The sequence below is a fragment of the Micromesistius poutassou genome (assembly GCF_964030765.1).
Source record: "Micromesistius poutassou genome assembly, chromosome: 13".
NCBI lineage: Eukaryota > Metazoa > Chordata > Actinopteri > Gadiformes > Gadidae > Micromesistius > Micromesistius poutassou.
This window is the reverse complement of record NC_140283.1, coordinates 2,631,856-2,644,485: the sequence shown is the minus strand read 5'-3', so window position 1 is coordinate 2,644,485 and position 12,630 is coordinate 2,631,856. Positions and strand designations below refer to the sequence as shown.

General features: G+C 45.2%; 1 protein-coding gene across 1 annotated transcript; it reads right to left on the bottom strand.

The window, feature by feature from the left end:
- Positions 1 to 106: 106 nt before the first annotated feature.
- LOC311357769 (mucin-2) lies at positions 107 to 6,973 on the bottom strand (the record flags this gene model as incomplete). The annotated part of the gene is made up of 13 exons (XM_084477806.1): positions 107 to 234; positions 1,107 to 1,283; positions 1,906 to 2,070; positions 2,291 to 2,428; positions 2,531 to 2,600; positions 2,714 to 2,821; positions 2,988 to 3,138; positions 3,241 to 3,355; positions 3,449 to 3,574; positions 3,745 to 3,961; positions 4,074 to 4,207; positions 4,534 to 4,631; positions 6,651 to 6,973. 13 exons carry the CDS (start codon positions 6,971 to 6,973, stop codon positions 107 to 109), a joined length of 1,950 nt encoding a protein of 649 aa, XP_084333932.1.
- Positions 6,974 to 12,630: the final 5,657 nt, after the last annotated feature.

Below are 12,630 nucleotides of genomic sequence, written 5' to 3'. Positions count from 1 at the left end.
CTCCGTACACTCCCACTCCCCTTGTTGACATGTACTGTGGGATAGATGTTTAATATATGCTTATTAAATAGTTAAGGCTTAGTACATTAGAAGTTATTTTGAAACATTATAACAACATATCAGGCTCCTCATACCAGGTGTTGCACTGATCTGTGATATTAGAGCCAGAAGCGTAGTGGATGCCATTGTGTTGGCAGGGACAGTGGTGTTTTCTCACACAGGAGCCCATGCCATCTTCAAGGAGACCAATGGGGCATTCGCAGCCATACTCACATGGACTGTGTACTGCGCTGAAGACGTTCTGGGGTCGTTGGAACCCATAAAAACAACATTTGGCTGAGGATTCCTTTTTATTTCTGACTCGGGAGATTGAAATCAATGGGAATGAGTGTTAGTTGATATATCATTTTGTTTTTGACCGGGATCTTTTGAATCCCATGGAAACAAGAGTGAGTTGATGAATGGTTTGATTTCCAACAGGTTACTTATGGTCTTCTCTCTTGCTAAAGCTTAAGATGAAGAATCATACTCACACAAATAACCCCCTGTGGGTCTCCACATGTCGGAGCACACCTCAAACAGTTATTGAGAACTCGTGGAGTGAGACAATCTTTGAAAACACAGTCAAGGTAAAACACACACACACACACACACACACACACACAGTACATAAATACAACACATACATACAATTGAGGGAATGAATATACAAAGAACATGAATATGTCTAAACGCATACCTATTAACATTGCCCTCCCAGTAGGACAATGAAGCCTGCCATTGGTGCACACCCTAGAAAAACAAATGTTAGTTTAGTCATTTCAAACTATCACAAATCATTATCCACCGCCTTCTGACACTTTGCTATGTTTGAAGTCTTTTCCATACAACAGGACAAATGAGACACCATTGAACAGCTAACAAGAGGAGGTGAGGAGGGCAGATGCCTCGTAAGACAAATGAGGTAGCAGACTAAAACAAATGGATTTTGATGAGAAATGAGTTCACAGCTAACCAGTGTTGCTCTTTGATGCGTATTGAGTGGCCTGGCCTTATGTGGACTCCGTTGTGATAGCAGGGGCATTTGTTCACGGGCACACAGGCACCAGTCTCATCCTGATACGTCCCCTCGGGGCAGGAGCAGCCGTCCACAGGCAGGAAGTCCGGGCTGCAGCCCGGACTGCTGTTCTGCTGTTCTGAGCTCAGCTGTCTGCATGTCAACAGGCAGCGCTGCAGCTTGTAAGAGAAGACTTGGCTTTCTGGGCAGCCCCTTGTGTATTTATCTGGTAGAATATATTTTTTAGAACGTTATTATGTTAATGGGCACGTTGTATCGGTATTATGATTACGTTCTAGACTCAGCAGGAGTACCACACGTCATGTCCTCAAGCTCTTACCACAGACGTTCACTCTCCAATCGCTCAGGAAAACTCCTTCCGCAGCGCAAGCTCGCACATAGGAGGAAAAAACAGCACACATGCAGTCTTCTGTCTTCTCACAGTTACATGTGGCATAGATGCATCTCTGAAAAGGACAACACATTGTTATTGCCATGACAACGTCCATAACTTCAATTGATTCGAATGGACAGATAAAGCTGCAGTATTGTTGTACAATACCTTGTGGTACATCTCAGGATCAATCAGTCCATGACAGTTTGTAAATGGGCTGTCTGGACGCGTTAACAGCGAGCACCAGTGTTCAGCATATCGCTCTGCCAGAAGATCAGAATTATTATTATTTGGGCTTATTTGGAATCAAAAACTGACGCAGTGTGGATGTTGATCTGATTGGGAAATATGTTTCCATCAAAGAAACAAAAAGAAAATCAGGCTGACTGCAAACAGTATGTTCTTGGAGACTAGCAGAGACAACTATAGACAAGTAATAACAACCCTAGCGTACCTTTCTCCACACTGAAGGAACACGGGCTTTCCAGCCGTTCCTCTCTGCGCGGGCAGGTAGGATAGGCCTTCCAGGAGTTCCCAAAGGAGGATGCAGTGCCTTCTACCATCCCCTGGGGTGTCTTCATGTCATCGGCCAGCATCATGTTATAGTTTCCACATAAACCTAAATTAGAGGAAACAGTTTCGAAGGATTGAAGGACAATGAATTGATACATAGACAGGTGGAGGTTGGATGTGTTGTACATTTTCAAATGGTCTGAAATGTGCAATATTTAACCATCTCAAAAGCAACAGCTATTACGTGTACAATTGTGGTACTTCATATGAAGCTATATTGTAGATCAGAATGGAGCAAGCCTCAGATGAGCCATGTGTTGGCTTACCTCTTGTCTTGGTTCTGTAACTCTGCTCAAGGGTCACATAGACCTGCAAGAGTGGAACATGCTGGACCTGAATCTGTAACCCAAACCTGGTCTGGAGCAGGATGTGGAAGGAGGACGCACGGAATATGTTGATGTCGCCTACAAGTCCAGACAAATGTTATGTATGAGTACCACATGAGTACAATAATGACAGAATTAAGACTGATTAAAAGACTGTCCAGCTATGGGTTTTTAACTAACCTGTGTTGTACGGCAAGCTGATGATCTGCATGTTGTGCATCACATTTCCATCAGCAGAGAAGTCTAGCGTCTGCACAAAGGTTATGGTATCGTCAAAATGATAATGGTACATTATCTTTCACAGGTCACTTGTTATCCTGTAACAGCCTCCCTCCAGATGAACTACTAAGCAGCAGCACTCACGTTGTTATTGCTCAGTAGGACCGTCACACTTATCAGACAAGTGTCAAACTCACGGCTCCCACACGGCGCCAGCTGCACCAGGATAGTGAGGCTGGAGCTGGCATCGTCCTGCATCCCACATGGTATGAGTACATTCAGATGGCCATCCATTCATTCAAAGGTTCAACATTTTTTATTGTCATTTTGTAAGTGATGTCAAATCTAACGATATTAAAACTGTCAATTATAATTTCAAATATAAATTGAGAAGTTGCACATGAGCTAACTCTTTGACCTTGCTTTTGATCTGAGCCAGGACGTAGAGGCAATCCCCATGGAAATGGAAGGCTTTCCCATCAAACGTGGTCACATGGGAACCCTCTTCCACTGCGCAGGTAGCTGGACTGGGTAGACTTGTGCAGTGCCATCTCCCCTCATAGCATATACTGAGATAAGCAAAAGTATGTAAGATTGTTCACAAATAGGCAATAGGCCTGGCATATACATTTGAATTGACCCGATAACATTTAAGATGAACTTTCAGATACCATTCTTCACTGTCCTGTCGGTAAATGTCCCCGGTGTTGTAGATTTGACCGTGTTTACACTGGCATTCAGCCTGCCGTACACAGCCTCTCAGTGAAATGTTGTCCCACACCGTTCCTGGAATACAGGGAAGTTACCCTTGTAGGGGAGAGCTTCTTACAAATAATTATATTTTCTAATAATAATATAAATAACATAAAGGTGGCTTACCTGCAGGACAATAGCAACCATCCGTGTTGTGGTCCTCACAGAGCGAGCTGGTGTTTGAGAGCGTGCAGGTGTCCATGCAGGGGGAGCCGTTTTCTTCATACACCATGTTGAAGGGGCACGTCCGGGCTGCAAGGGGAAACAAACGGCCAGGTGTCTAACGTTTGGACTCAAAAGAAGTTGCTTTTGCTTCTCGAAAAACGCAATGAAGATAAAGGGATTCAATGAGACGAGTCACTTTGTTTAAACACTTTATCCATGCTTTGTTTTGCGGTACTGTGAGGAAGAACGTGCTATACCACAGAACCGGGGCGTCCTCCAGCTGGGGGGCCGACCCCCGGCGCGGGAACACAGGCGGGAGAACTCGGCCAGCGTGCTGCATGCACAGAAGTCATCGGTGCTGTTGCCACAGCCGCAGGCGTCCCGCACACAGGCCCGGGCGTACGGAGCCGGGTCCACCAGCGATGCGCACGGTCTCCAGGCAGCAGAGTGGATCATATGGACACAGATTGGGCGCTAAATGGTGTTATGGGGAAAAAAGTTTTGAAATGTATAATACAATTCTGAGGCATTTTTTCCTGGACCCTGGTTTGTGTCCTGACAATAGATCTTATTTTTTTTAACGTACTGATTCTGTGCAGGGGTCCTCAACAGCCTGGCCTTCCAGGTCCTGGTCTTCAACCTCGTGGAGGTCCTCACAGTCATCGTTTGGTTGACGGGCTCTCTGGAGGTTGCCAAACTCAATGGGGCCAATCTTGCGATCTAAATGTGATTTGCAGAATTAGATGCCAAACACATATAAATACAATAACGAAATTAAGTGAACTGGATCCTAATGATTAAATAATAAACAGACAGTGTTGAATAAATTCATTATAGCCTGGGACGCCATTGAAATCTCCACAAAGGCCACAAGTGAGGTTACGATAATCCAAATCCAGTTCCACCTAATAAAGAGATACAAAGGAATGATTTGTATCATAAACACAAACATGAGGTGTCTTCACCACTTAGTATAAATAAAACATGGAAAACACACAAAATATGAATAATTAGTAATCACTGGCCTACCGTCACAGCGTCGTCACCATTCCACGTGACATCAAGGCCCACCTTGGCCTGGAGTTTGGTGTAATGTGTATTTCGTTCTAGTCGTATCCCCGCATTCAGGTAGGGCAGGTTGATTCTACAGGAAAGTTGGAGAAAGAAAGAATGGTCCAGAGAACCATTTCCAAGGAATGATTGTTAGCCAGTGTGTGTTTGCTCCTCAGACCTTCCATTCCTCACGCCATCCATTTTTGCCACCTAGTGACTACGAATAGTATTTTTTGCATAGGACATTTCCTTGCCTAAGCAGATGACCCAGAAGTACTTGGAGGAAAGGTGGTTAGAATTAGTGATGGGAATTTCGGCTCTTTTTAGTGAGCCGGATCTCTTGGAACGGCTCACCAACAAGAGCTGGCTCTTTCGGCTCCCAAACGGCTCTTCATATTACCGCTTACTGTATACCTTTTATAATGGTGCCATGCCATAATTCCAATGCTCATTTTGACACATGCGCGCGTGTTGACCTTTGTGTTCTCACACTGATCAAAATGCATCCAAATGCTGCTTCTTTTCCTTGTCTCATTCATCTTGTACTCACACGCTCTCACTCGTCTCTCTCCTCTTTTCCTCCTGTCAGTCACAGGCAAAGTGTATCGCTCATCGAAATCCCCCGCCCCTCGTTGCTTGTTCTTGTGATTGGTTGCTGGCTGCCATGCATGCGCCGTGACACGCATAGCACGCATAGTACGAATGAATGCATGTAGCACCCGTAGCGCGGGAGAACCAAAAAAACAACGGCTCGCGTTCGGGAGCCGACTTCCATCGTTGACTTAAAAGAGCCGGCTCTTTGAGCCGACTCGTTCGCAAACGACCCATCACTAGTTCGAATTCTAAAAATGCTTAGGAAAGGAGCCTTGACGCATCCTTTAACCCTCCTTTAGCATAGGTTACTCCAGACCAACCTTTACGAAAGGAAAGGAGATATTGGTATCCCATAATCCTTTACAGCGGCAATATTTAAATAAACAGGCCACCGACGAAGTTTACAGACTCTACGCAAAGACGCATGAGAGACGCGGTAAAGCAGAAGAAGAGAAGAGAAGAAAATACAATTGCTAATAATGGATACCAATTCCAGAAACATATTATTTTAATCGAAATTAATAAATTGTGCTCAAAATCCGACCTAAGTGATTCTCACTGTTGGCGATAACCTGACAACAACCTCACAATATCAATCAACACAACATTAACTAAGTTCATTTTAGCTGAGGAGTGCTTCATGTTCGGAATCGGGATGTTGTTGCCCGGCTGGCTCTCGTGACTTCTCAGTCCTCGAGTCTTCACTCTAAACACAGTCAGTGAACGAACGGCGACTCGCGAGTCAGCAACTAGTGGGTGGAGCTGGGAGTCGAGTCTCGGAGAACGAACGATACGAATGAGACGAACTGAAACATGGAATAAGGTTGGTTTGTTCATGTTAAAGAGTCGTTCGTTCGAACTGATTAGTTCGCGAACGAGCCATCACTATTACCCACTGTAACTTGCGCTGGCTGCAACATGAATAGTCAAGTACACCAGCACTCTTGTGTCTTTGTTCTTGCAACAAGTCAAATTCATTTTAAACAGTGTGGTCTTTTCCTATGTTCGAAAGGAAGCACCTTTCCATCTCTCCTTGACCCGATGACGTTTTCCACAAAGGTTAAGGAAAGGAGGCATAAAGGTTAGGAGATTTGACTATTGGTAGAGGCCCCCAGTCTTCCCTTCTCTCAGCTCTACACACCTGACGGCAATCATCAATCCACTCCCTCTATATGAACCCCAGTTCTCCAGATGATTGTCGCCAGATCCTAACAGACCTTGAACAGTTTGTATCATCTTGTGACACCTCTGTACAATCTTTCTGAAGATCTATCCTAACCCTGTCTTACCAATCTAACCCATGATTCCTTGTCCCCAGTTCCATGCTCCTCAGCCCCTCCGTCAGGACTCCACTGGACCAGTATTGGATTCCCACCATTCTCCCCCCCACCATAAACACCTCTGTTCCGTTAAACGTGTCAGTCTACCCTGTGTCCGTGCTGTTCGGTCCACTACCTTCCCCCGTGATCCTAACAGACCTGGTGCTTCCAAGCAGCAGTCTCAATGAGACACTCACACATCGCCGTTCAAGGAGACGTTTCTCTTAGCCAGGTGGAACACAAGGTCGTTCACGGTGACCACCACCTCGTGGACTGTGGGGCGGCCGTCCACCTCGCTCTTCTGAATGTTCACCGAGAACGCCGTGTACGGCTCTCTGCAGTCCGACACCAGGTTGTAACCACAGCGCCCGGCGAACTGGTACACGTCCCCGTCAAACGTCCTGACGTGGTCCTGGCCCCAGATGCTGCAGACGGTGCTGACATGGCTGACAGCTGAGGAGGCAAAGTCGTAGAGGAAGGTCACTGGGCACTGTTGTTCTACATCTGGCTGGGATTTCATCAGAAAATAACATTATGAACAAAGCATTTGCATCCAGGTAATGTATGGATGACAATGGTTTATGTTTAAAATGCATTTAAGAGGTGTAGAATGTGTTAATATCGTTACATAGAATCCCAAATTATTTGAATCCTACCCTGTCTGGCTTGGACATTGGTGATATTTGTAAGTGACAGGACCTGTGGGGTATACTACGAACCTCGATTAGTGGGTTAGCGAGGTATGTTGCGCTCAAAGCTTGGGTTAGCTGGGACACGAAAGTCGCTCTCTTTTAGCGTCGCTGTCTCACCATGGTGATGTAACATATTTCAGCCATAATATTCTCCCATAGCCACAGTACTGAGTAAACATAACATAAGCTGTAAGACTTGTGCATAGCCACAACCAGGCAGCAGCTGATCATACATAGATGAAGGGGGCAGGCTTTTAAAGCCACAGAACACGCCCACCTCTACCTGCCTATTTAACTCGGACTCCGCCATTTTAGAATCAGAATCTCTTGGGCGGCGTATCGATTAGATGTAAAGCTTAGAGACGCTCCGCGCGTGTTATATACGATCCCTCTCCTTTTGTTTCATAGACGATAGACAATAGATCAACCACCATTAACCCAATAAAGTGAGTTAAAAGCGATCCTGTCTCGGCGGCCTTTCCTGGACTAATATATTATAACAGTGACTTATGCTGTCAACCAAACCTGGTCGGGAGCAGGTTTTCAGCTTAGTCTATCGGGTTAGATCGGCGTGCGCAGCTTCCTAGCCCCTCTTTTTACAATGGCGTCACCATTTGTGGGTGTTCCCGTGGACCTCTGAGCCCACATCGTACAGGGGTCTCTCTGGAGACAGGGGGTCTTTCGGGACAGATACGATCCCTTGGCATTGCCTGAGAATTATTCTTTATGAGAGATACAGGTCCACATCAGAGGGTATTCACTATTTGACCGTCCTCGTTGGACCTTATGTAGACAGTGCTTACAGTTGCGCAGGGTGTTTCCGTGGTAGAGTGGAGGTAGCGAGTCAGTCTTGAATTTCTGCGTGCGGTGTTCATCTCCCAAGTGATGCGCATTTGTGTGAAGCTTAAAAAGTCCCAAATCTTATGTCATATGGAATACTTATTCACTAAAGGTTATGGAATTATATTTTTGTGCTTATTTTGAACTTGAACCCATGTTCTCAAGGCCGTGCTAGCACCACATCTATGGGGGTAAAAGGCATGATGGACCGGTGGATTTGAACCCCGGTCACTGGCGTTCGGGTCTTATAATAATCCACTACGCCACCGCCACTACCTCACAGCAGTTGAAAACATATTCGATACATTACTTATATAGGGTGTATTTAAAGTTAATTCCCTAAATTATAGAACAAGGCAGGTTGGACGTTGCTTATGCATTTTGAAATCATCATCACTCTATAGGGATTAATGGCAAACAATTCATCATTTGGCATAGTTATTTTATATATGACTATATGCAGAATCCTTTCACTTATACAAATTTACAGGATTGGCTATTTTTTGCCAGCATGCCTCCCTAGCCAGTATGTGCAATTGTGTTGCCCCTAGCTGTTATCTGATTTTTTTTAACTCCTCATAGGAGTTAATTATGACTATCTGTTCCTCTTGAGTGAAATAGACTGCTCTTGCTCTATCCATTTTGTAAAGGTGAGTAAAATAAACGCCCCTTTCACGTGACCGCGCGTTGAACCTAAAGCGGAAAACCTGGCTCGACTAATCAAATCCTAAGTGAGCGTCGTAGTACCATTTAACTCTGATCGCGAGTTGCGTCTTTGTTGATCCAGGTTTTCCCAAGAAAGCCTGGGTATGTTCAGCGAGGTTCGTAGTATACCCCACTGGGGCCTCATTTATCAACCGTATTTACGCACATATTTGTAAGTAGGCTAAGTAGTGCGTACAAACATTGCCACGCAAAGTATGGAAATTACCAAGATGTACTTACACTTAGGAATGTGTGTAAATCTAAGCACAGCTCTAAGCACTGCGTAGGCCTAAGGACCGAATCTAGTGCTAGAATAGCGATATTACAAGCAAAAAGCAAAGCATTTAAGAGTGTCAACGTATGCATGGAACAATCAACATCCACATATGTCCTGTGTTTCCTTTCATTAGAAAACATTAAATTACTCCTTTGTGTCACGGTTATGGGTTGGTGTCACATAATTCACTTCCTGTTCCTTGTCGTCCCTGGTTTGTCTTGTGATTATGTGTCTCCGCCCCTCACCTGTGTCTAGTTTGTGTTTTGCCCAACGTCCGCCTGCCTATCGTTTGTACCTTTAAAGTCAGAATTCTGACTTTAAACTCAGAACAAAAAAAAGATCACGTGTCCCTAATCCTGTTCCTTACATTTCAAATCCATCAATATCCTAAACATAATGTCTTATTCAACATTAATAAATGCATATTTCTTTGACCATATTCCTTATTTGACTATGTGCAAAACCAACTGACTTACCTTGTGCATCAGTAAAAGGTATCTGTAAAAACAAAATGTGGAAAAAAGGTTTAAAAATAAACATGATCATACTGTTATACAAGGATTTTACTGTAAAAAATTGTCAGTTACCTGAGATAGTGATACGAATATCAAAGAAACCCCTATAGCTCCCAACAAACCCATCCTACACTTTAACTGCAGGGTTAAAATACAGGGGAGTTCAATATAAAAGATATTCTGGATTATTAGCGAGGGCCCAAGAACCAATCAGTAGGCAGGCCCCCAGGCTATGAAAGGTATCATTGGACAAAGGGTGGGAAGTGTTTTCATCATCCTCTATAGCTCCTCTATAGCTGTGCTCGGAATCGTTCCTTATCGTTCCCGTAATCGCCCCCCCCCCCCCCCCCCGCTCTATAAATTCTCTATAAATTAGGACGTAATGTATTCCAATAGATATCATCATGGCAAAGTGATGATACTTTCCAGGCCAAAGGCATTATGAAACAGCGAGTGAATGGATATGACTAAACTACTGTGCCCTGTTCTGATGATTGTTTCCTCAATCTCTAACCTAATACCAGGGAACATAAAAGATAGTGACCTGATTCACAGAGATAGCGGATGGCTCGGGAGGGGTAGTCTAGCCACATGAGACTGGGAGGGGGACAGGTGCCGCTGAAACCCAAAGTAGCTTCTCGAGAAGCAGCTTCTAACAATGGGGGGATGTCGGCAGCTTGATATTTACACTGATAAATGGGATGCTAAGCCTATTGGACGATCACACACAAAGACACACACACACACACACACATGTTTAGGCTGTATGGCTCAGAGACTGGAAACCGAAGTACACTGGGGGGGGGGGGGCAGTCCGTCACAGCCACTAGTGGTGGATTTCATGATTCGTTTGAAAGAATCAGTTCGTGTCGGTCAGTTCGCCAAGAAGAGTCATTTGTTCGTTCGTTCGCATTTCCGGTAGTGGTGGCTCGTTTGCGAACGAATCAGTTCGAACGAACGACTCTTTAAAACGAACGAACCGAACTGATTCGCCGCTCTCGTTCGTCGTCGTTCGTCTCGTTCGTTCTCCGAGACTCGACTCCCAGCTCCACCCACTAGTCGCTGACTCGCGAGTCACCGTTCGTTCACTGACTGTGTTTAGCGGTGAAGACTCGAGGACTGAGAAGTCACGAGAGTCAGCCGGGCAACAACATCCCGATTCCAAACATGAAGCACTCTGCTCACTCAGCTAAAAGGAACTTAGTTAATGTTGTGTTGATTGATGACCGTTTGCACCATTGCACGATCGCGATTTGTTTGAGAATGAGAACGAGGGAGGAGCTGAGTCTGACCGACTCGGCTGAGAACGTGCATTCGCGATTCGTTTGAACGAGAACGAGGGAGGAGCCGAGTCTGACCGACTCAGTGACTGAGAATCATGATTCATCGCTACCGGAAATTAGTGGTGGATTTCATGATTAGTTTGAAAGAATCAGTTCGCGTCGGTCAGTTCGCCAAGAAGAGTTGTTCGTTCGTTCGTTCGTTCGTTCGCATTTCCGGTAGCGGTGAATCATGATTCTCAGTCACTGAGTCGGTCAGACTCGGCTCCTCCCTCGTTCTCGTTCAAACGAATCGCGATCGTGCAATGGTGCAAACGGTCATCAATCAACACAACATTAACTAAGTTCCTTTTAGCTGAGTGAGCAGAGTGCTTCATGTTTGGAATCGGGATGTTGTTGCCCGGCTCGTTCAGTCAGTGAGCGAACGGTGACTTGCGAGTCAGCGACTAGTGGGTGGAGCTGGGAGTCGAGTCTCGGAGAACGAACGACAACGAACGAGAGCGGCGAATCAGTTCGGTTCGTTCGTTTTAAAGAGTCGTTCGTTCGAACTGATTCGTTTGCGAACGAGCCACCACTAACTGCCACGGAGCGACAGGATGTCTCACAGTAACGGACGTTGAGATCAGCTGATTTTGCGCAGTTCTCCAGTGTGTGCGCGGTGTGCAAAAAAAAGAAATATATTTTTATATATATATTTTATATATATATATTTTTTTTATATGTAAAAAAAATATATATATATATTTTTTTTTTACATATTTTGTTGCAAACTCTTCACGGGGGTCCGTGAAGAGTTTGCAACAAAATATGTAAAAAATATATATATATTTTTTTTTTTTTTGCACACCGCTCACACACTGCAACAAACGATGCAGCACTTTGCGGCACTTCAGGCCTTTGGTCTGATGTCCGGGGAGCTTGGCCGCTTGATGTCCACCCTCGTCGTTACACAACGTCAGTGGTGGCTTGCGTAGGCGCCTATGTCTGATGATTTTAGGTAGACGCTGCGGAAACTTCCTGTTGTGCCAGGCCAGTTGTTTGGGCCAGAGGCAGAAAGGGCTTTGGAGCGCAGGAAGCAGTCAAACCAGGCTTCAGAGGCCTTCGGACCCCAGAATAGGAGCATGTGACCCCCGGCTCAGTGCCCTGGCAAACATGGCGCACGGGACCCACGACACTCCCGTTACCAAAACCCACCGCTGCAGCCAACAACTGTTTTTATTGGCAGGCTAGCAGTTCCCTTCGACTTACGCTAGCCTAGCACCAGCGATTTCTGCAACTAGAAGGACTGAATGAAAAGTGTTAAACGGTCTCCAATGATAAATAACACACTGGCTCACTTGGAAATGAGACCCGATGTCCAAAATCCTGAACTACCCCTTTAAGACCCTATTATACTACCAAAGAAGTGTCGGGCTACTTCTAGCCTTGTAAGTGGTTTAAAATAGCGATTTATGTTTTACCATGAGACCTTATCATTCCAAGTTTATAGCGTTTTGGTGGAATCGGCTAAAATCAGCCAACTTAAGAATGCGTCTATGTGCGCTTTTTTGCTCCCAAGCAAACATTCAAACTCGTTATCATACTAAACATATCCCAGATCCATTTTACACCGGATGTGCCCTTTAACGTGGCCTCTGGGTCCACGCTGGCGTCGGCTATCCTACCGTTGGCTTCTACAGTTGACCAATAGGTGGGTGTTGTTCCTCGTCACACTGCTGGTATAAGTCTGCCTTCTATTTGTCTCGTAATCGCGACTTGCAGCTCGGGTGTGACGTCACATCCGTCTCGTAAAACGAGTGACCCCGGGTTTTTCGTTCTATTTGGCACACAACAAGACGAGTCGGAGCTCTGCTTTCTGCTCAAGAATC